General features: G+C 40.4%; 1 protein-coding gene across 3 annotated transcripts in view; it reads right to left on the minus strand.

The window, feature by feature from the left end:
• The window catches only part of LOC106959604 (netrin-1-like), a 72,142-nt gene that overhangs the window by 11,572 nt on the left and 35,861 nt on the right, over nucleotides 1–24,709 (minus strand). For all 3 annotated transcript variants that reach the window (XM_015052302.1, XM_015052301.1, XM_015052300.1), the window contains exons 3-6: nucleotides 19,743–19,931; nucleotides 10,799–10,948; nucleotides 7,648–7,701; nucleotides 1,981–2,055 (exon numbers count right to left, since the gene is read on the minus strand). In XM_015052302.1, the coding sequence (XP_014907788.1) occupies nucleotides 1,981–2,055; nucleotides 7,648–7,701; nucleotides 10,799–10,948; nucleotides 19,743–19,931 (468 nt within the window). The remainder of the gene's footprint in view (nucleotides 1–1,980; nucleotides 2,056–7,647; nucleotides 7,702–10,798; nucleotides 10,949–19,742; nucleotides 19,932–24,709) is intronic.

Here is a 24,709-nt window from a genome sequence, read left to right on the forward strand (position 1 = left end):
TATATATATATATATATATATATATATATATATATATATATATATATACACACTCCTTTTGTTTCTTGTGATGTCAGATGTACTGAAAAAAAGTTAAAGGCCAAAAAAAAAAAGATCGCAGAGAAAAAAAAGTTTGAAACAAGTCAGTGAGCCTGAGAAGTTCCACATAAATTATGGAAACAGAAATGTTTGTTTTATTTTACAATAACTTTGTTATGATGTGTGAACCAGCAGGACCAAAACGCAGATGGATGACACGTCAAAACTTTACAACAAACACAGGAGAACATGAAGTAAACAGAGAAATCCAGCAGTGACTGACTGGCAGCTGAGGACTTGGATACTGGTGAGTTTGATTAGTGGATAGAGAACAGGTGGCTGATTAGTAACGAGCTGCAGCTGTGAGAGGAGACAGAACCAACAGGGAAACTAAGAAATGAATCAAACTATAACTAAAACACCAGGAAGATATAATAGATATAATAAAACTAAACTAAGACCAGAGTAAGAATAAAACATGACAAGTTTGACTGGTTGAAGATAGGAATATAACAGAGTATTTTGCATATTTCAAGTTAAAGTTTCAAGTTTAATTCTGTGCACAGCACATTTCAGCAACAAGGCGGTTCAAAGTCCTTTACATCCTAACATCAGGCAGTCGCCCGTTTTCATTTCAATCCAGTGTCGACTAAAGAACATTCACAACAAAGCCAGGATGAATCCGTTTTTATTTTACTAAAAATTCCTGTTTGTAAACACTTGTAGTGTGAATATTTCTTCCTGGAGAAAGAAGAGCGGAAGCACGTCATTGAAAATCTAAAATTGATGCGACATTTGTGCCAATGGCTTCGTTTCCATTACAAACGTGTAAAAAACTTTGTCAATATTCCACAAGTGTAAAAAAAAAACGCACAATTTTGCAATCACACTGTTTCCATTAAATAAAAAATTTAAAATCACATGTGAATATGTTTGTTCACGTAAGACATTAAAAACATGCCATGCCATGACGACACAACTACTTCCTGTCGTCTTATTTTTTGTGGTTTCCGACAGTAGCAACATCCTTTTGTTGATCATGTGAGTTGTGTGATGCGTAAAAAATGTTTCTGATGCGGTTTTGCAAAATAAACCACTTTTGATACGGCGAAAAACACCATCCTGGTGCCAAAACATTTATCTAAAAAGGATTTTTTTTTTTCAAATTGACATGTTTCCATTCAGTGCATTTACTTTTGAAATGGATAAATTTAAACATAGATACTGATAACTAAACTGACTGGAATTGCACATTTAGAGTTGTTCAAATAAATGTGGACATTAAAAGATTTCCTTGTGGAAACCATGAAGTATTTTTGTTCCTTCTTCGTCCTGCAAGGTAAAAAAAAAAATATTTTTGTAAAAAGCTACATTATTAGAAACAGTGCTAGACATCGCTGATGTTTAAAATCCTGGCAGTGCATTGCTGAATGCACTAAATGTCTTTCAAGAAATTCAAGTCAGTCCTTGAACATTTCCATTCAAACCTTCCCAGAAGCCCCCAGAGTATTATCGCAAGAGATAAGACCTGGAAATACGTCAAGGAAAAAATCTCTGCGATGCAATCAGATTGAGCGAATCGGCACAGAAAATGAGCAATTACCAGTGTCAGAGCCTTGGCGAGCGTTTGTGTATCTTGAAAAGCTCAGTTTTCACTGTCCGTGTCTTCCACTTAAGATAGGATTTCTGAAAACACAACCACGCTCAAGGGCAGACCTCTCAACAGCCCACATCAGAGACTTCAAAATATGTCGGACTAATCAGCAGAAGCCGACGTGGCCCAGCTATGTTTTCAGTAAATCATCAATGGAGACACGAAGACGACGGTTCGAGGCACGGATTGAACGTTATTGGGCTGGGAATAATTGAGGCGTTTGACCTCATGAGTGCGGACTTTCGTGTGCGAAGCCCGCATTCCTGTCTGCTGCTGGACTCACTCACCAAAGTCTTTCTTGCAGTACTTCTTCATGGTGATCTTCATTTTTCCCTTGGAGGCTTTACAGTAAGACTCGCAATCTGCCAATTAGAAAAAGGGAAAAAAAAGAGGAGGTACATGTTAGCAATGTTTATCCAGCTGTTTATTAAATGCTTTGTGTGATATTTAAAACTTTGCCCCTGTGAAATCCATCCAAATGCAATACTGGGTTAGCAAGAATAAGAAAAGATTTAAGCAATCTATTTGGAAAAACTCAATTTCAAATAAACCAGTCACGTTATTGCATGATTCTAATTGGCTGATCATTATCTGACCTTGGCGATACCAGTGGAGTCGCTGCCTTTCACTCCCAGATGTTCATTCTGTCCTTCAATTTGAAAGTAAAATATAACCTAAAATGACCCGACCTAATGGAAAAGTAAAGCACTCGGTTGTGTTGCGGTGGAATGCTGTGAATCCCAGCCTGTTAATCCCAGCATGCACAAACTATTCGGGATGGGAGCAGAACAGAAAAACAGCATGCATACTTAAATGATGTGGCGGAACATGATGTTCCAGAAAATAATTATTTCCTAACATTTAATCCTTTCAGTTTTCAGTTATTCTCAAAACTGAAACTATGTTTTTCAAAATATATGCTCGGTGTCGAACACAGCGGATCATTAGGAGCCTTTGGTTTAGCAACAGTGACAATGCTAAAGAACACATGCTAACTTTAGCCACTTGCACTTAGAAATCATTTGCATCCATTGTCTTTGTAATTGTCTCTTTTCTTCTGCTGCGCACTCAAATTACTGCCAAAAAATAAATGCATTTCTAAGGCGCTGAGGCTTCTATGGTGCTTGAGTAAGGGAAGATTGTTGGCAAGCCAGACAAGGAAGTTGGACAAATTAACTGGTGAGTATAAGGTCAGAAGTTATCTTTCGGAGCTTGTCAATGAGGTAAGATGAGGCTCGTCTTAAGAGAAATGTTAAAAAAAAAAAAAAAAACAGTTTGAGTTTGCTTTTCTTCAAGGGACCGGTCTGCGATCAGTAGCTCTGATTTAAATTTGAAAGATAATGGACACATTGAGCAGATTTCAGGTGTTGTTCTGGATTCTCAACTATAATTTGACAAACATAAATAAAGGAAACAAAAAAACTGAATGCGATGAACTTTGAGAACTTTGTTCAATATTGCAACATATCATAAATTTTTAACCCTCACATTCAGGAGTGCGCCGACTGTCACGATCGGACAGCTGAGAAGCGACGGGATTGTCCCATCAGACCGTCAGTTCCCAAAACCACATACAAACACACACATAAAAAATCTTGGGAAAGCGCACGTGGGGTCGATGCCACCCTGCTGGACTGCGCACAGAGTTAACATCCCATGGAGTCCAAATGATTCCGTCTCTTAAGACCATGGGAGGTTCAGGGTCCTCAGGTGTTTAGTGACCTTGTGGTTCCCCTTCAATCCGGAGGGTGCATCCAGCGACAACTGCAAGGAACCTTTTCATAAAACCTCTTCAGGTAAACAGGTGTTTTTCCTGTGGGAGTCGATAATGTGTGAAAATCCTTCCCTCAGGTTTTGATACCAACTCCAGGCTGGAAGATTTTTAGACTTAAGACTGAACCTAAGGAAGACCAGGGTTGTAGTCGTGGTTAGCAGCCCGTCCCATGATGGCACCATCATGGCTCTTGTTTTATTATGGTCTGCATCAAGTTAATTTTAGGATTTATGTTATGTACAGCATTTTGTCCCGCTGTGTTGTTTTATTGTCTTTTAAACTGTTTTATGTTGTTAAAGGGCCATCTGGGGATGTTCACTTTAAATTAGCCAAGGCTATAAATGTTAAAGCGTTGTTTTGTTTGTACCTAATACTTGTCCCCATGAAACTGAACAATAAAGAACAGTGTGCACACAAGATTTTTGCTAAAATGCTTCAAGTTACTTTTACAGAAAAAAAAGGGTTTTGGACAATTTCATCTTCATTCTTCTAGCACCATATATGGTTGAAGCATATAGGATCAGTTTATTATATTAGTGAGACAATGCTTGGCATTCCTGCCACACAAAAAACAACAGAAATCACAACAGTGTATTTCCACTTATCCACCGCCCCTGAATGCAGCATGGGCAGCATGTCTCCAGGACGTTAGGCTCGCTCTCTGGCTAGCGGATGCAGTTATCAGTTGGGGGAAGAAGCTCTTCTGATTGATTTGATTGCCTGGATTATCAGCACGGGACTTGGCCCAAAATGAGAAGAAAGTGACGTGGGTTCAAAACGTAGAAGAAGAAAAGGAAGACGAGGAGGGCGAAGAAGAATAAGAAGGTAAGGTAAGGAAAAGGAACATGTATTTTGTTGTTTTTAGTGTATTTATAATTATTTTTTCTTTCCTTTTCATTACCTTAATCTTATTCTGGCTGGTCAGACTGGACTGACAAATATGTCAGTTAAACTCAGAGGTATGTGATGTGTGGTGAGAGCTTCCCAGAAAATTGCCATTATCTATATAATTGTGTCTTTTATCTCTGCTTACAGCAAAACATGGTAAGCACAATGTTTTAATGTTTACCATGCTGCATTCATGAGCCTGGGAATAAATGGAAGGGGGCAGAGCCACGTCCTTCCTTGTTTAATATAGTCAGTGGGATTGCTTAATATTCTCACCAAGGTTTTAGGCAGGAATGTGACGCCATACAGTGCCATGAGTTTTTCACAAATCACAAAATGTGTTTTAAAAATGTTTTGTAGGTGTGACTTGACTTATTCATAAATGATCTTTCACTAATGTAAAGGGACTCCTAAAATGTTGAAATAAAAACATTTTTTACATTCTAATGTCAATTTAGAATGTAAAAAATTATAAATTTTTGGGGTGATTTTCAGATGTTAATTCAGCATTGTTAGCTGTTAATTTAGCATTGTTAGCTGCTAACAACAGTTAGCCAGTTGTGTTATGCTCCAAATGCTTATAGGTAATTTTCATCCCTGTTAAAGTTTCTATTTTTGACCAAGTAAATAAAATTCTGGCAGATAAATGCTTTAAAACAATGGAGGCTTCTTTGACGTTTTCTTTAGTCTTTGCTAACTGACTGTTAGCACAAAAGCACAACTCAAAAACTACTTCATATTTTACCTCGCCACTACTTTGAAAGTTTATCTAAACTGTTTTGAAATTGGACTATATACTGTTTCATCAACAAAACGATTGTGGGAGAAGTGTTTTTTTCTCCTTTCACAATCATGGCAACAAATATTATCGAAATATGTAAATGCTAATTGCATGCTCACTTAGGTCACTTAGCTAACCGCTAATACAAAAGCTGCTAATTTGAAAGTTTATCTGATATTATTGAAAGTTTGTCTGATATTAATAAGCCATTTTCGATTTGGACTTTATCTTGTTTCATCTACACTGCAGTCGTTACTTCTTTGGTGAAGTGTTTTTTTTCTCTCTCTTTTGGCAGCAACGTTGAAATATTTTAAAGATGCTAATCACATGGCCACTAAGGATACATAATCGCTATTGCTGAGTCTAACAAGGAGACAAAAGGTCTGAAAAGAAGATACGCCAGTTCGAGCGGGTCTTTGCAGAAGTTACTAAAATGACTGGGAATTTGATGGGAGTGGCAGCGGACACTGTGGCTACTGAAGAAGCTAAAAGAGCTAAAAGATACAGAGATGAAAGACACGGTGAACAGGCTTCAGGGATGGACGGGGAAAAGATGGAAAAGTTATGGAACCGCGTTGAAATGCTTGAAAACGACAAAGAGCTTCAAACGTTGGTACAACAAGGTTTAAAGCCCATAAAGCTCAAAACATTAGCTCTCACCAACTTGACTGGATGAAGTAATGCTGATAGCAAATGTGTAGAGCTTAGCAAGGCAGACTTCTCTCAGGACAACAAATTACAGAGTTTTTACATCATCTCGTGCAACGATCTGGTTACACCCTTAGCGCTGAGTGTCACACTACTTTTGTTCCCAGACACTCGAGGATGCCTTTGGAGAAAGAGTGTGAAACAGATTAAAGCTTACACACATCCTCCCGTGTCTGTCAGCACGCTCCTGCTCTACGCCTCCATGTTTCCCATTCCGGCCCAGCGCTCTCGTCAGTGTCCTGCTGTTTATTGTGCGGGTTACCCCAAGGTCAGGCCCTCGTAAAAGAAGGTCACTCAGGGCGGGGTGGGGTGGAGGGAAGTGTGGGGTAGTGAACCCCGTCAGAAATTAGAACCCTTTAAAGCCAAAAGCTAGCAGAGGAGTAAAGCCTAGTGATAGGGCGGGTAGCAATAAGCCTTGGGCATTTTTTGGGGGTGCGGATGGGAAAGCTGGGCAGGGCAGTTTGAAGAGAGAAAGAAAGAGAGGGGGGGCAATACAGAGAGAGAGAGAGGGGGGGGGAGACCTTTCAGCTCGCCTGAATATGGACAAACTTCATTATTTCTTCCAGCCCTCTGTCCAGTCTTTCCCTTTCTTCCCCATTATGCTCTGTGTGAATGAGGTTGCCTAGGTAATGATAGAGCAAGAAAAACACGCCCTCTCCTCCCTCTCACAAAAAAAAAAAAAAAAAAAAAAGGGGGGGGAAAAAAGTGGCGGGATGAGGATCGAATTCATGTATGAGGAGTGAAGTCGGAGAATGCCCGGCTCCTTTCTGGGGAGAAAATTAGAAAAGAGGAAATCCCAAAGTAAATGAAAATTGACGAGTCCATATCGAGCACGCTTGATTTCCATCCAAATGAAGCGACGAGGGCAAAAGGAGGGGTGCTCTTTATCTAAGGGGGGGCCTTCATCATGCTTCCCCCCTTTGATAGCTGACGTTACCCATTAGCACAGCGGCGCGCTAGCCGGTGCGTCCCATTGCGCCTGCGGCCCTCATTAAGGTCCGATCTCCCGCCGCGAGGACAAACGCCCCCTTTGTGCGCCCACGTTCATTCCAGCGGGGGTCCCCCCGGAGACCGGCGCTCCTCCTAATTTGGAGGGTGGTGTCCGTCTTTGGAGACGCCTGACAAGAAATCCAAACTCTCTCGGCGGGTCGCTAAAGCCGGGGGAAGCGAAGGATCGCAACAAAGCTCGGTGAAGTCAGTGGTGCCTCATTTGGTCAGGGGGCTTTGGGGGGCCGCGGTGATCGATGACCAGAGGTGACTCGGGTTGTTCAAACAAACCCAGATCACGCTCTCCCACTCTTTAAAAAGAAAAAAAAAAAGAAATAAACTTTTAAAAGGTGGTAACGAATCATATTATGCCAGCGGTCCGACACGGAGACTCTTGTTGGAGGTGGGGGGGAAACATGAACAATGAGGTCCAGCAGGGCTTCTCTTCTGGCACAGCCAGCCTTGATAGAAATACAAACTGGTGCAAATGAAGCATGTAATCAGATTAGAGCTGAAGCTCTGGGGAGGCTGCTGGGCAGGCTGGGAATACAGGCGACAAGGCCGCAGGGAGAGCTGGCAAAATATCTGGAGTTTACATCAGCGGCAGTCTGATCTCACCGAGTTCGGCTCATGTCGGCGCCTGCGCTTGAAATACGCCAACGTATCATTATAAGCCCCAAAGAAACAGCTGAAACTGAACTCAGCTGAGTTATTTCATCAAATCGCTCCCAAAAAAAAGTACGTTTGGTGCAGCAGAGATAAAAATTAAAGCTCAGTTGGAGTGCGGCAGAAGTCAACAATGTTCTGGTCGCTCACCTGACGGCTCCTCATAGCTGCTGTAAGTCGATGTCGGAGATGCAACAGGGATTTCTGTAAGACAGAGATGAAAATTACACTTTTTTGTAGCAATAATTTTAAAAAACGATTAGGTTTTTAAAATTATTTTAAGAGCAGAATTTTACCAAAGAGCACTTCAAAAAAAACAAAAAAAAAAACTTAAAGAAATTCCTATTTAGTGCTTTGGAAAAGTATTCACACCCCTCGAACATTATAACAATTTGTCTCATAATTACTAAAAAATTTTAATGATTTCTTTTGGGTGTCAAAGTCTATAGATTTAGAAATCCAAATTGAGGCGTATGTTTCAAAAAAACAAAACAAAACAAACAAACATTCAACCCAGCATCATGCTGCCACCACCATGTTTCCCCTCTGTGATTCGGTTGAACATATCAAAATTAAATCACTATGTAGTTTTTAGGAGGCTTCTGAAGGCAGCATGTTCTGTCTGCCCAGTAAAAACGTAAGGAGGGTTGAACGCAAATGCACGCCGCACTTTTCAGATTCTTATGTATTTTTATTTTTTTAAAAAAAAGAAACAACTTATATAATTTTCTTAAATACACATCATACCAAATGTTTCCTTACACCACGTGAAATTACTTGTATAACTTGTGAAATCTGACGGAACGTTTTCTGCTAAAGAATGGTCAGTATTATTTGAATCAGTTGAACAATTTTTTTCCCCTTAATTTTATATTATTTTCTTTAAATCAAATTCAGAAATATACATATATTAAAATCACTACATCTATAAATAAGCTGGGGAAGCTACGACAATGAGCTATAACATTTTAAGCTTCTGCTATGATGTTAGATATCTGAATAAGCGCATGTACACGCTGTGTTGCTCTGTCAAACAAAATTCCAATAAAATACGTCTTAAAGTTTATGGTTACAAGATAAAATGTGAAAAAGTGAAGTAAAGAAGCATGAACCCATTTGCGAGTCTCTCTCTCTCTCTTATTTTATTTTATTGCATCTCTGCTGCAGGGTTTTCCATAAACGTTCCCTTCTCCCTGCACTGATCGTGCTGGTCTTGTTAAATTCGTAGCTGGCAGAAAGTTTGATATCACAAAAATTTTTTACAACATAACATTAAAAAGGAAAAGACATTATCTGTAAAAGAAAAATACATATACACGAGAAACCAAATACATTCACAGTCTTGGGGAACCCTTTGACCCCCCCTCTGGTTTATTAGACCCCGGCCCTTGGTTACCACACTACGTCCAGTCGTGTCCGCCTTGTCGACACGGGGGGACAATAGCCGGCGCGTCCTCCTTGACATCGCCGTTATCTTATCCGCTGGTGGCAGCCAGCTACAGCAGGTACCAGCGTCCTATCTCTGCTCTGCGCGGCGTTTATTGGAGAAGGTCTGGAATCTGCAGATACGGCCAATGAACACGTCGGCCGCCGCTCCTTCCCTCGGAGCGGCCGAGGAGATTTATTGCGAGGGGGGACCGTTAGCGGGCGCTGAAGACAAACATGGCTGCGTCGCTCGAGTCCTAACGATCTGTTTGTCCAGGCTGCTGGTTTAAAAGGCTGAATATCTCTTGGGAAAGAAAAACGATAATAATGGCGCTAGGATACGACGACAATGCGTAGTCGTGGTTTGGTAGACGATAAGCGTGTGAGAATTTCCTAATCTTTAGGCTTTGGCTTCAGAATTTATAGCTTTTATACACATGGAGCGTTTTTTTCCTCTCCATTTTGCCTCGGTGGGTTTTACTGGGGTTTCAGGTGATAGAACAACATAAAATAAGGCAGAAATGTGAAGCGGAAGGAAAAGGAAGCAAAAAAAAAAAATAAAATATTTATTTATTTTTTTTGTATTAGTATTCATACCTCAATACCCCTCCCCCTGAAATGAAACACTTTGTAGTATCACCTTTAACATATTTTAAATTGTCTCTACAAGTGCTTCACATTAAAAAACTGGACATTTTGTCCATTCTTCTTTGCAAAATAACTCAACCATGACCAGACTGGATGAGGGAGAAGCTGTGAAAACCAATTTTCTTTTCTTTTTTCATTTTATTTCTTCTTATTTATTTATTTTAATCTATTTATTTTGAAAGTGTCCTCTCTGGTTGCATAGCAATAAGAGGCCAAACAGATTTACTTTAATAGTGGAGCGTTACAGCTTTGTTTTTATCTTCTTCTTTTTTTCGATTAAGAAAAAACAAGAAAAGCATTTTCACATTTCACAGATTCTCAATTGCAACTTAGATCTGGACTTTGACTAGGCCATTCTAATGAATGAATGTGTTTCAATGTAAACAATTTCATGTCAGCTCTGAAGGTGGACAATCACCAGCATTATGCTGCCACCACCATGTTTATCGTCCTCTTTTCCATTTTTAGACCTTTGAGGAAGATGCTCAAAACTTGAGCTACGACCTCAAAGTGGTTCAAGTTTCTCCATGAACTGTCCTGTTTGTTCGCTAATGTTTTGGAAAAGAATCTCAGAGGTTTTTGTAGGATTTATACTGAGATTATATTACATTTTTACATCATTACTCTATTTAGTAATTTCGGGATTTCTGAAGACATTTGATTCCACTGGAAGTGAAGGAGGTGCAATACAAACGTGTGTCTTGTTTGGGGTGATTTTATTCTTATTTACCCTTCATAGTTCACAGTTATGCTGCGTTTTGTTGGCCTGTTAAAAAACACATTAAAGTTTGTGGTTTAGATTAGTGTTAAGATGATTTAACTGGGATCAAATTCAGCAGAGTTTAGGGTGTCCATGTTGAAAACAAATACGTATTTATTTTTTCTGTTTAAAATTCAATTGGAGTTTTCTGACTGATCAACGATCTTTAAGAAGCCTGGCTTGCAGATTCAATTTTCTTTTCCTGAAATGTTGCTAGATATGGCAACAGTGGGGTGACTGTTTTGAACTGCAAACAGTTGCAGACATGACCCGGTGGGCCGGTCTGTCAGTCAAACCTCTCTCATGGCAGAGCCAGAGGACGGTGGCTGATTTTTAGACCTTCAGGTCGATGAGATCGGTGGATAAGATTGGATTCACATGTAAGCATCAGCCGATCACCGATCTCCCAGAAATGAAGAGAATCTGCCGATTTATCGGCGCATTCCTGGTGAAAATGTGGCTGCTTACTTATGCACGGCGCGATGGGGGAGCGGCTCTGCTGGTAACCCTTGGCGCAGCGGTTGCAGGTGATCCCCGTCACTCCGTCCTTGCAGGGACACTGGCCTGTCGTCTGGTTGCACGTTTTCCCCGCCGCTCCAACCGGATGACAGTCGCACGCTAAGGTGGAGAGGAGACGAGGTGGGGGGTGGGGGGGGGGGAGAAAACAAGAACAGAAAAACAAACGTTTGTCTGTGAATAAACAGAAACAAGCTTTTATTTCAATCACAGCAATGAAAGGTTTGTAGGAAATCGTTGACTCGAGCCGGGTTTTCCTTTCAGACGTTCCCAGATGGGGGAAACAGGCCTTCCACCAGCGTAAAACCTCAGTCCAATTAGCCCGCTCTCCTCCACCCGTCATGACCATCGGATTCTTCATTAGCCCCGGCTCCTTAAGGCGCACAGAGGAGTAAATAACTCTATAAATTACAGGGCTTCCACTTTCACCGCTAACTGCGTCTGGGCGTGTGTGCGATCGCCAGCGTGTGAGCAATCCGCCGTGATCAGACAGGCTGTCTGCCTTCTCGGATCGACTTTCCGATGCGATGCGGGGTTTTTTTGTTGTTGTTGTTTTTTTCAAACACGCCGGCTGAATAACGTTCCTCATTAATAGACGAGTGGAACGCACTTCAAAGTCTGTTTGGGCTGTTAGCTGGAAGGATCGCACATTAAATGTGAGAAATTTGTTGTCGGGTTTGTGTGCGTGTGTATGTGTGTGTGCGTGCAGGATTGCATGCCAAAGTTTTACCATAAAGCCCGTGTTTGAAGTCGAAGCCCAGCCTCGCTATTAGTCCCGCATGTATTATAAGTACCAGCCGAGTCATCTCCAAGAACGGGGCTTGAAGTGGTCCGGCTGATGCTGGAGGTGCCTGGAGCTGGAACGTCTCCATCAGCGTCATCAGGTTCTGTTGGAATCTGTCTGTGGGAACGTCACACCGCCCGGCTGCTCTGTCGGGACTTGAGTTCTAGGAGTTTCTGGCAGAACACGTCTGACAGAACCCGACCCAGAAGAGACATGTTTTAGATGCCGGGTTTGATTTGGTCTCAGCGGGGGAAAAAGTTACTTATTACGGACGAAGACATTTCTTTTTCGTTTATGAGAAAAAAGTCATAATATTAGTGGAACAAAGACACAATACTGCCAGATAAAAGTCGTACAATTACGTATGAAAGTAAGCAGTCATTTTGTTATTATTTATTGTTTAGGAGTTATCATAAAATTGCTTCTGCACTCTACTAAGATTACAACTTTATTCAGATAGTATTATGATTTTATTCTTCTGTCGTTACGTCACATAACGTTATGACTTCTCGTGCAACTTTTCTTCTTGTAATATCATGACTTTAATTAACTTAATTTTTTCCCTCGCCCTAATACTTCAAGTTTATTGACTTATGAGGAAAAACTGTAACTGCACAACAAAGATTTGAATGAAAAGATGTGTTATTCTGATCTTTTTTTAACCCTTTGAAGACGAGGTCTAAATGGCCATCCCGGCGCGCAGTCTCTCTTCTCAGTGCGTCAGCGCTCGCTATGAAGCCATGTAGTGATAACTAGCAAAACTACTAACACTGCACACACCACAAACTCTAATAACACACTTATAGTCTAAAAAACCTAGTAAAATCCACAGCATGGCTGTGCCCTAGTCTCTTGCCATATCCAAGTCCTCCCCCCGCCCCCTCCCCGTCTCTCTCTGCGTGTCTCCGTTCTACCTAGCAACAGACCGTCAACACATTTTCATTGGTTGTTTCGAAATGTGGTACATTTAGACCCCACAAAATAAGGCGGAAATTATCAATCTTATTTCTGGCTTTATTTTGAAGTAAATAACCACAAAACCAATATAAAAACACCACTTTTATAAAGTTTGAAGTCCGTGCTGTCCAACAGAGTTGAAATGAAAACTCGGTATGCGTCCATGTTATTACGAAGCCTTATAAATGCGTCACATGCTTGTACGCCGCACGGCGGGCAGCGACTACATAGGGCTAAAACTAATACAGGTGCATAACTCTTATTTTAATATTATATTGCCTTTTCTAAAGTTGTCACTCACCTTCTGTTTTTTTTTTAAATGTTTTTCTACTGGTTTTAAATTCAGTCGTTGTACGTTCAGGTTTTAAAGGCGACTCTTGGAGAGACGTTAGCAGTAGCTGATGCGTCTCTGTGTTTACTGGGTTTTTGTTCTAATCCTTACACACTATTACACGCTGTTTGTTTCCCTCCTTATGTGTCCCGTTTGCAGCAGTTCGGCAGCAAGTGAGTGAAAAAGGAGCCAAAGTCAACACGGAGATTCAGAAACGGCCTCGCAGGACGATAGATGAGAATCATTTTTAGCAGAATGCAAGAGTTTCTGGCTCCTTGGAAGTAAAATCTAAAGCAATTAGGTGTGGTTTAGGCTTTTACAAGCAGGCAATCATTTTAATGATCTGTTTTTACTGAAAGTCTCGCCTTTTTTTTTTTTTTACGATGGACTAAATACAAACTGAGTACGACGTTCTTTTTTGAAGAGCTAAAATATATGTATAGACATATATATAAATGTTATGAAGTGAAAACAAAAAAATGTTGTTTTCACATTTCCTCCGTCTTTTCTGTTTGATTAACACTAAACTTTTACGCCGTTCTTCTCAGCTAATGGTCAGATTGGACGGAGAATTTCAAGTCTTGCCACAGACACTGAAGTGGATTTGATCTTGGACTTTGACTGGGCCATTATAACGTACGAACATTTTGAATACGCTCCACCTCAGTCTCACTCTCAAGTCTTCTGCTGTTCATTTGTCTTCCCATGGAGCCTGAGCAGCATTCCTGTCTCTGCCAAATCATGATGCTGCCATCATCATGCTTCATTTCATACTTTGTTTCAACTTGGCATCCAGCCCATTTACACTGACATTATACTGCATGCTGGGATTTGTTTAAATTCAAATTCAAAAGTAAGTTATTGATCCCAAAGGAAAATTACATAAATTGTTCAGGGGTAACAGAGTAAAGGGGCCTGGACACAAATGGATGCCATATTTTTCAGATTTTCCTTTGGAAAAACCAACAATCATTTATCATTTTCTTTCATAATCATCAACTATGTTTTGTTAGTTTATAATAAAAACATCTAAAAAAAAAAACACTAAATGGGTGTGAAAAGTTTATTAAATGTTGGAGTTTCTCCATTGTTTGCCTTTTAAACACTTTCTTGCTTATTTCACCTTCTTTGTTTTCTCTGTCTGTCACTCATTTTATATTTAGATTTAAACTCAGCTGCTTATTTACTTATGTTTAGATTTTACTGGGTTAGATTATTATCTGTATCCAGTTCTTTAAGATTTATGTTCCCCAGTGTGTTTACTCCTCGCTTGCTCTTCTCGTGCCATTGTTCTCTCTCCCTCCCTGGTATATAAGATCCTCATTCTCCATGATTCACAGCTTCTAATTAAATACTCGTGTAATAATAATAATAATAATAATAATAATAATTCTTATATATAACCTGAATTATTACAGGACATATGCAATATGCAAATTTTTAGAGTGCAGCCATCTTTTACCATATTACACTAAATTTATTTAAGAACCACTTTAAACACCCACATGACCAAAGTGTTGTCATTTTTTTGTAAGTTTTTGCCAAAAGTCTTTTTTTCCCTTTTTGCCTAAAACATCTTTAGGAAAGAAAGAGTTTGTGATCCCCCCCGCAAAAAAATTTACTTTTGGCATTATTTTAGGAAGATGACGATATAACATAGTAAAAATAACATATTTCCCATCAAACAAAACACTTTAAAATGACAGTAGCAGTAATGGTGATCTGTTGTCTGAAGGAAAAAGAAGGATAAATTGCTGGTTGAATTAGTAAAATTAGAGTCTTATTGTATAACTTCTGTAGCATTTGGACCCCACTTGGAAGCAGCTGCTTAGTTTAGATTTGTTAGACTCCCTTACTGTATCATGGCATGTAAAAAGTACACCAGGAAAAACCACAACACTAACAAAGGTTTTATATGTCAAAAAACAGGGTTTTTTTACGTGTTGACCCCTTTTTCCAAACACTTCTTACAAGAAGTCGCCCATATATTTCAAAAGTCTTGATGCAAAACAATTTCTTTTACATTTTTTGAGCAATTCTTTCCTTTTTTTTGGCTACCAAAGCGCTTTAAAAAAATGTTAAACGTCTTGATTTTGAAGCTCCGGCGGACGGCTTGGAGAGCCGAATGGTTGCCGAGGGCTTTGGGGACTGCAGCGCATTGAACCGTGCACCACCCTCGTCTCTGTGGACTCACCCGAGGCTTAACTGCCAAATTTATGGACGGAAAAGGTTGGAAAAAAAAGGGGGGGTAACCAAAGTGGTGGGAGGTAAGCAGTGTGATTCTCCAAGAGCCATGTTTACACTGCTCTTGATGAGGAGCGAAGCTGTTAATCTGGGAAATAGTGCATGGAGCCGTTCGATGCGATCCACTTTTCTTTTTTGACTCAAAGGTTAAGGCTGCAGAGATGTGAGGTGTTGAGGGGGGAAGTGGGTAGTTGGGCGGGGAAGGAAAGCAGGTTTCCTCCTGGCTTCGTTGGCACCGCGCTCTATCTCCTGTCCAACAACAGCAGAGCGAGACGGGCGGCTGATTCGAACAATAAATATGGCGGTTTTTAAACTGATGTCGCGACGGCTCGTTTTTGTCACCTGAGAAGAAAGGCAGCAATCAGACTGTTTGGATTTGATCCCAGAGCAAAGAGTCCGGGCGGGTGGGCTGAGGGGGCTTAGACGTGTTCGGGTTACCGTTCCAGCTGTTTGGGAAAAGGTTTCGCAGAGATGTATGGGTATCGCCGTATCATCAAGCAAAAGGGGGAACCTTGTGTTAAGCTAACCTGCTTTTAGCTCCAACTCCTCCAAATGGAGCCACTCCCAAGTATAACTTAGGGAAATGTTTAGGCTAGAAGTCAGGCTGTCATGTATTACTCTAAGTGCAGACTATCTGTCAAGCTTGTGTTCACTACAACTACACCTCAACCGAACACCAAGTTCTTCTATGAACTCTAAGTGATGTAAGAAGATATGAACATCGCTTAGTGGGCAGAAAAAAAGGCTAACTATTGTGGCGTGCAGCTGGAATCAATGCTGCTGTTCCACCCAACAGACGATAGGGGGCGCCAGAGGACAGACATCAACAGTCTAATTTAGCTTGACAGTTAGCGCAACTTGACAGTTAGCGCAACTGAATGTGTCAAACTTGGATGTGAATAAAGCAGCTATTTTTGCTCAATTTTATGTGGTACACTATAAGACTGAAGATGTATTTCATTATGGTAACTTATTGCTTAAGGGATGTGTTTATCATCATTATTTTTGTTCATCTTATCCATAAATCAACCCCAGTTAACTAGTTTAACTGAGAATATGCACTGAAAACTTGTTTCTTTGAACAGACTTAAAAGAATGACTCAAACATTTTATTGCTAATTGTATTAGTTTTACTCGAGCTATAATTCTGATTTCAATAATTTGAAATCAGAATTATAGTTCGAGTGAAACTAATACAATTAGCTTTTTAAAGTTCGTTCAAAGAACAATTTTTTTCAGTGTGTTGTGGCTTGGAACAGTGAGTTTTCCATTTCTTACAATTTGTTCCATGACAACCTCAGTGTATTTTATTGAGATTTTATGTGACAGACCAGTTCAAAACAATTAAATGGATGAAATGTTTTCAACAGTGAAAAAAGAGAATGGTAAATCCGACTTAAATAACAAGCAATTGAATTAAGTTTATCCAAATCAATTATATTGTGAATTTAAACAACAAACTTAATTAAATCTGATTAACGTAATTTAATTACTTATCAAGTAAAGCAGCTTATGCAAGTTGAATCAACCACTACCTTTTATCAATAAAAATAAAAATCAACTTGAAAAGTGGGGTAAGAATTTGCATTCAGCCCACCTGATTCAATCATTTGTACAATAAATATTTTTTCCCAATCTACTTTGCAAAACAGCTGAAACTCAGTCTGAATGGACTCAGTCTGTCTCGCCACAGATTCTCTTTAATTTGGGCTGATGAACGATCACGATAAACATAAATTGCTAAAAAATACATGACAGTTTATTGCAACATGATGAAATTTAAAGAAGTTCAAGGTAATTAATACTTCGGTGGAACATGACTGAATTATTTTGTGGAAAATCCGCCAATTTGCAAATTTTTTCGACATGCACATCTAAAATATTTGAAAGAAATCGCAGCATGGGAAGCTAATGTAGCTAGCCGCAATGCTAATTGACTTGCTATTGGCTGGCGTTTGCAAAACGTCCAGTCAAGAAGCTCCATCTATTTTCCTTGATGCTGATTGGCTATACTCCCAAGTGCAATAATAAGGAAGAGTGTAGCTATTAGCTTATGCCATAGCACCAACATGGCTTCCACTGTGCATCATACTGCATATTAAAGTATATTTTTTGTTTGAAATAAACAGCTATAAGTGTTTTTAGAGGGAGTCTGAAGCATTAGCAGATTTTAGCTATGGTCGCTAATCCATGTGAAAACTGTATTTTATCTTTGTTTTCAGCTCATGCAGACACATGCACAAGCAGTTAGCGCACTGCTAAGATATTCTACTGGTAAGATTCCAGCCAGAGTGGCAGCAGTGTGTTTGCACAGGGTCCGTCTTTACTCCCAGCGGTCCTTCCACACAGAAGGAGCTCAGCTTTTGTCTCCCCCATTTTAATTCCTGCCAGCCTGGCCTCAAACCGAGCGAGCGCGCTCACATCTGTGCGTCCGTGTGTATGTGTGCGCGCGTGTGTGTGTGTGTGTGTCTTTTTTCTTTTCTTTCCCTGTACACGTGTATGTGTACTCGCCGAGTGAACAGAGGAGAATGCCGATTACCTGTTTGCTATGCTTGTCTTGTGAGGCGTTCATGGAGGACCTCAAGTAGTAAATTTTGGAATTGCACAGGCCAGTTGCTGAAGATCGCCTTAATCCACTTTTTCCAAAGGAATTTGATTATTACCTGAACAGTGTCAGCAGTTTGTTCTTCTCTCTCTTTTTTTTATAAAGTATCAGCTTGCCCGTCAAACTTAATATTTTCCACAAATATATATTAACCCATATAAAAATATTCACTACCTTGGATGTTTTACCCTTTCATTGCTTTTTCAAATCAATCATGATCAACATGATTGAAAAAGGAAAATATTAAACTGAATTAAACAAAATAACAATAAAAAAAAATTAAGACAGATGATTGCATACACATTCAGCAGTCGGGGTCACACATCTATATGCCGCAAATTTCCGCTAAATTTTCCAATTTAGCGATTGGCTGTGAACAGCTCTTTCCAAGTCTTGCCACAACGTCTCTGTCGGGTTGAGGTCTGTGCTTTGACTGGGCCATCTCAGAACATCCACCATGTCAACTTCTAACCAGTTCAACTCAGACCCAGCCAGCATGCCTAGGTGGGCCCCATGTGGGGAAAAGGAGGGCAGACTATATGGGTCCCATATGGGTTTGTCCGCGGGTTCCACGATGGCCCCACATGGGTTTGCCCATGTAGGGCCAGAGCCCACATGGGCCCTGCATGGGCCCTATATGGTGGTGGCCCACATGGGTTTTGTCCAATTAGGGCCCATGTAGCACCCATTTGGGCGGTGGCCCTACATGGGCAAACCCATGTGGGGCCATCGTGGAACCCGCGGACAAACCCATATGGGACCCATATAGTCTGCCCTCCTTGTCCCCACATGGGTCCCATGCTGGCTGGGGAGTTTCTCTATTCCCTTGCAGGGCATGTAAAACGCTACCCTGTGTGTTTTACATGTGTTTCGGCTGATTCAAATAGCTGCATGACCTCCCCTGCATGCCATCAAGTGCTGCAGAAACCTGTTAATCATCCGCTTATTCAAGTCAGGTGTGTGGACGAAGGGGAAACAACTAAAACATGCAGGGCAGTGGTCCCTGGGGACCCTGAGGATTTGAGAAACACAGATGTGGCTGGATGTCTGGCTGTCTCTTCAGCGTAGTCATGGCAACCTGGTGACCTCTCCATCTTGTATAGTCTCTCGGGTTGTGAGGACAGCCTGATCCAGGTAGATTTAAACCCAAGGCCATATTCCTTCTATTTCTTGATGACGGATTGAACTGAACTCCATGAGATGTTCAGTGCCTTAGAAATGATTTTGTATCCATCTCCTGACTTGTACTTTTCAATAACCTTTTCTCTGATTTGCTTGGAGTGTTTTTTGTCTTCATGCTGCACTGGTAGTCATGGATACATAGGCTACACTCATATACCACACTCAGGCAATCTCCATTTTGTTGTGAGACTTCTAGCACCAACTGGCTGGTCCTTTGATTAATTAGGTTTGTTACTTTGAATGAGCAGTAGTATGTGTTTTCCAGTCACAGAGTGTCATTTTATAGCTCAATCAAATTACTATGGCACCTTCAGTTGTTATAAAACATGCTGCATATATCAAATATGGCTTAAAAGAAATTTTGACTTTATAACTTACACCTTGAAATTGGGACTCTATCTTTTTAAGAAACTCCTGCTCTTTCTGAAGGTCTGCCTTGAGGAAGTGATCACAACATGGCTCCTCTATTCATCCTTTAGCAATGTTTTTACCAGCGTCACTCTGAGAAGTAGCTCCTATAAATCGGTTTTCATTTTAACATTAAAGGGTTTTTTTTGTAAGCTTTTTGAATCAAACTTTGTTGATCATGAATGATTTGTGAAAGAAACAACAAGGGTAAAACATCATCTTCCATTCAGCCTCAATATGCATCTTTTCTGGGTCGTATGGTCTGGAACAGACACTGCTACGCTGACGACTGTCTGTTTTACGATTTGTGTCTGTATCTTTTTTCTGATCCTATCTTTCGACTCTGTGTCTTCCTTTTGGCTGTGTTGTGCAAAGCATCTGTTACCTTTGCAGGCTCTGCGGTGAGAGATGGACTTGGTCATGTCCCTGTAGTAGCCCTCCTTGCAGTAGTGACAGTGGCGCCCCGCTGTGTTGTGACGGCAGTTGAGGCAGACGCCGCCACTCCTGCGGCCGGACAGCTTGTACAGCTCCATGTTGAAGCGGCACCGGCGGGCGTGCAGGTTGCAGTGGCACGCTGGGCAAAAACAAAGGAGATGGCAAAAAAACTCAATCCCCTAACATTTGTGGCACAAAGACTCTCCATCCTCTGCCATGAGCGAAAAAATTTGACTCAATGTAGCATTAAAACTGTTGATTTTTCAAAATGTCTATGAACTACACATGACATATTCTAGGTAAATCTTTTATTTTGAGCATTGAAACTGTCAGCAGTGACTTGGCCACCCAGTTAAAACCAACCAAAATCATTAGAAATTCAAATTTAATCCTAAAATTCCCCAAATATTCTCACATCACCATGACTGTATGTGGAATAACACACAATTGCTTCATGAAATCTCTACACTCAATTGATTTTGTACAAAAAAAATTTACCTTTAACCTAGCAATATTAGTGATATTGAGAAATTTGTTAAAAATACATAATGCCTCCACAAAAAAAATCTCAGAATATTCACAGCTGACTGTTTTTTGGTCAATTCACCGTAGTCTAAAATGTTTTCAAAATAAAATTCAAAACTAGCCATATCGCAAATGTTAGCAGAACAGACCCAGATATATTGCTTTTTATAAACTCTGTGATGCTGTGAGAGCTCAGGTGGAACCAGCAGCACACTGTTGTAAAAAAACAAAAACAAACCATCATCCTCCTGCTACTTCCTGTCGTGCTCTTTGTAGTTTCTGCCAGTAGTAACATCCTCATGTGAAGCAGAAAAAAGTTACAGGAATGCATCTAATTCGATGAACCACGTCATCCTAGCGCCTAAAACCTTTAATCAGAAAGTGAAGTTTTTTCAAAATTGATGTGTTCTAATTAAGCAAATTTATTTTTGGAATTTCAATTTGTTTTGGGAAACGCTCATCCTCGCTTTAGACTTTTGGTATGCTTGATGCCATCACACTGTCGACTTACAAAGTAAAGAGCAGCATTTTGCAGTTTTCAAGCTACAGCTCCTTCTAGAATCCTTTTACGTCTCGGTTTAGTTTTACGTGTAAGCTGATTGTTTTTTTCATTTGACTTCTTCACAAAAACATTCTTAAGAAAAGCCCTCCACCCTCCCTCATAATACCTCACATTTCGGTAATCTCTCCATCGGTGCATCGGCCTTACTGGCATTACAAAGAGATGCGGGTGATAGCGACGTCACATATGCTGCGTACTTATCAACGTGCTGAATCACGTAAAAAAGGGCTAACACCTGCCATTGGAGACCAGGGCTGGCAGGTGGTTGGGATTCAGAAACCCTTCCTCTACATTGGGGGCCCAGACACACACACACACACACACACACACCGACCACAGAGGTGTTTGGCAGCTGTCATGGGCTTATCTCTCTCACCTCCCTCCCCAAAGCTGATCCAACATGCTCTTTACCAGCTTTGAAGAACTCGCCCCTCCCGCCTCCTCTCTGTGTTTTCCTGGCTTCTTATCCCAGATGTTATCTCCACTTAAGGGAAGTGTGAGGAAAAACGCAACAGGGATCTTTTAGTGCTTTTTGTGAGTGGAATGCTGAATGAATCCACAGTGGGGACGCCTCAACAAAGAGATACTGGAACGATGCCTCAAAATTCGGAGGAGTTAGGTGATTCACCTACAGCAGATCCCAGTGTCTCTTAGCACTGATAATGGATGTGGAGTTTTTAACGAGCAGAAAAAATTAAGAGATTGATCTTGTCTTGCAAATCAGCAGTTTCTCACCACCTACTAAGTAATTGAAAGCAGCGTACTTCGCAATTTTAAAATACTTTTTTTTTTTACTACTGGCGGAAACAACAAAGAAGACAACAGGAAGTGGAAGGAGGATCATGGCGCGGCAACAAACTTATTCACATATGATTTTAATTGTGTTTGTTACTTATAATGGAAACACCATAATTGCAAAATTGGAGGGGAGGGTTTCAACATTAGCAGAATACCAACAAAGTTTTGCGCATATTTTTTAATGGAAACAGAGCTACCGTTGATCATTTTGCCACAATTTAATCCCTGGCTGAGGTCGACTCTGGTTGCTAATGAGGTGCTTTTTCTGAAGCCAGTTGGTTACACTGGATTTTGTTATGGAGTTTATGAGTAAAAGGAGCCCAATACACGTCTATGCTACATTTCTCAGATTTTTATTTGGAAAGGATTTGGAAAATTGTGTACAATTTGCCATCTACTCTACGTTGTGTTGGCCTGTCACAAAGTATTACAATAAAACCCTTTAAGTACATTGTTAGCACGGAGCATACACTTCATTTGGAACGGAGCAGGATATAAACTGAGGTTTCGTTGAGTTTTGTGAGTCTGTAGCAAAATGTAGCTGTGGAACAGCTGTGTGCTGGGATTGGACATCCACACACGCAAGGTGCCTTTTCTGGATGTGAGTCTATTTGCTTTCGAGAGCCTACTTAGAGCTACGCCGCTCCAATCTATTTATGTTCAAGTGCCATTTTATCAGGCATCGTACGGGGAGACACATTCACCCCTCCGCCTGCTGGATTCGAGTGTTCACCGAGTCTGTACGAGAGAACGCGGTTTGGGAACGTTTGCAGATGATGAACTCTGATGAAGATTGTTTATTTCGGGCGCCTTTGAAAGAGACTTGAAGTAGTAGTGATCTGGAAGGAAAACATCACTTCTTCCGGAGAATGAGAAGGACTCAATAGCAGCTTGGTTGGTTTTTATCCAGGAATGGGATCAGCATCTGATCCCATTCAGTCACTCATGTCGGGATCAGATGACATTTACCAAATCAAGCAGGGTTCGTGTCTCGTCTCGGTGAGATTGGAGTGACATATTTTAGTTGGTTTTAGTGATCAGGACGAACAGAAGAACACAAGCAGAAACGGCATTCACCTGGAGCGTGCTCTGAACAAACTGTAACACTGTTAAAGTGCTTGCATAACACTGTATGTGGGTGATACTGTGTTATGAGAGTTGATCAAAAACCATTAAGTGCCTTTGCACTTGCTATTCAGAGGTTTCTTTAGCACCTTGTTGAAGCACAGATTTTGTATTACAATGGTTTTTAAAGCTCATATGTAGCTCAAACATATTCACTGCATTTGAGTCATAACTAATAACTGTTATGTTTTTCATTATAACTTTATTGATATGATAAACAAACATGCAGTCTAGCCTGGCTGCTGCTGTCCAATGCAATTCCGCTCAATTCTCATCTCCCTTCAGTGCGCAGTCTGTGATTCCTTCCATTGACTTGGATTCTCTCCCATAAAGTTTCGACCGGGCCAATCAGCGAACAGGAGGAAAAGTTGTGAACGATGATGAGGATTTTCTGCACTGGAATTGTAGTCTGTCTGTAGTTTTAGCAATGGCAACAGAGGAAGTGAAGGAAGCCATTCAGTCTGTGTCCAAATATTGAGTTAATGCTAACAGTTGCGTCGTTGAACTCGGCACTTCTCTCTTTACAGTAGAGGATGGTTGTCTACACCATAGTCAACTTCCGGTAAGCTAATTATATATGTAAGCAACTGGGTAAAATTTAAAACGTCAGAGTCCACGCCTCCAGGAAATAATTGTTTATCAATAGCAGAGAGTCCAGAAGCTCTGTATGAAGTGATGTGTAGCACGAAGGACGGTTTTCATGATGCTAGATCAGAGTTAAAGTGATGATGGATGGAGATAAAACAGCGGTGAATAAAACCGTTTGAATGCAGTAAAAGACTTCAGACCTTCTATGGCTGTGGCTGACACAGCTTAGATCAAATATCCGTCTTATGTAACCCAGTCAAAGTCAAAATGTACATCTAATTGCAAATTATTTGCAAGAATTAGCAAGGTTCTTCATCCCATCTTGAGCAAGCTTGAACAAATTTTAAGAAAATTGGCAAAAGCCTCAGTCTCTAGATGTTCAAAGAAAAGACTCCCTCCCTTTTAGCTGCAATTACAGCTGCAAACACTAATGCATACATAAAATACATTTTGTTTGTGTTTGTAGCTTAAAACGTCTCAGAGGAATAAAGACTTTTGCAAGGTTCAACAACCCAGACTTCCACTGTAGGGTAACTTTTCCCTCAATCTGACATTCAACAACTTCACCGCATGGCTATAAATTCTGTTGTCAAATGTAAAATCTACCTAAAGTCGGTGATCTAAAATCACTTTCCGTAATTAGACAGATCCCAGGATTCCCAAAATGCTCTAATGTCCAAGAATTTATCATGAAAACATAAGCTTAGCTTGTGTAGCTATAAAGTTACACCCTTCTTTACAAGCTTGGCTTGACATTTTGTTCTTGAACAACCATAAAAATCTAAAAGAAAATATAAAACTGTATTCCTCATAAAAAAAAAATATATTAATTTTGAGAACTTACAGTTTCTGTACGGATTTTATATCAGTGGCTCTTAACCGTTTTTCTGAACGGCCTTCTCTTCTACCCCCCAGCTGTCTGCAAGACCACGGCTCACAAACTTATGAACAAAGGTTAGAACAATAACCCTCTAATTGATTTTTTTTTTTTAGGTGTACCAGAAAATTTCTCTTTGCTTTGGCAATATCTAGTCATTATGATTCAGCTTCAAACAAGGTGAGTTCATAAAAGGAGATTTTCTACGGCGCCTGTGATGAATAGTACAAAAAAACCAGACTCAAAGACTTATCATTTCACAAACATGCCTGATGCAGTTATGTGTGTAAGTAGTGCAATTAAATCCAACACTTTGAGAAAAATATGAATAAGTTCTTATTTTATCGCATTTTTCACAAACTCCAGGTTAGGAGTTTTGCTTTTGTGCAGGGAGATCAAAATAAAAGCTGCATAAACAAAAGAGTACATCCTCCACTGCCAT

Source organism: Poecilia latipinna, unplaced genomic scaffold, assembly GCF_001443285.1.
Source record: "Poecilia latipinna isolate Pla-1442-1.1 unplaced genomic scaffold, P_latipinna-1.0 Scaffold1100, whole genome shotgun sequence".
NCBI classification, from domain to species: Eukaryota; Metazoa; Chordata; class Actinopteri; order Cyprinodontiformes; family Poeciliidae; genus Poecilia; species Poecilia latipinna.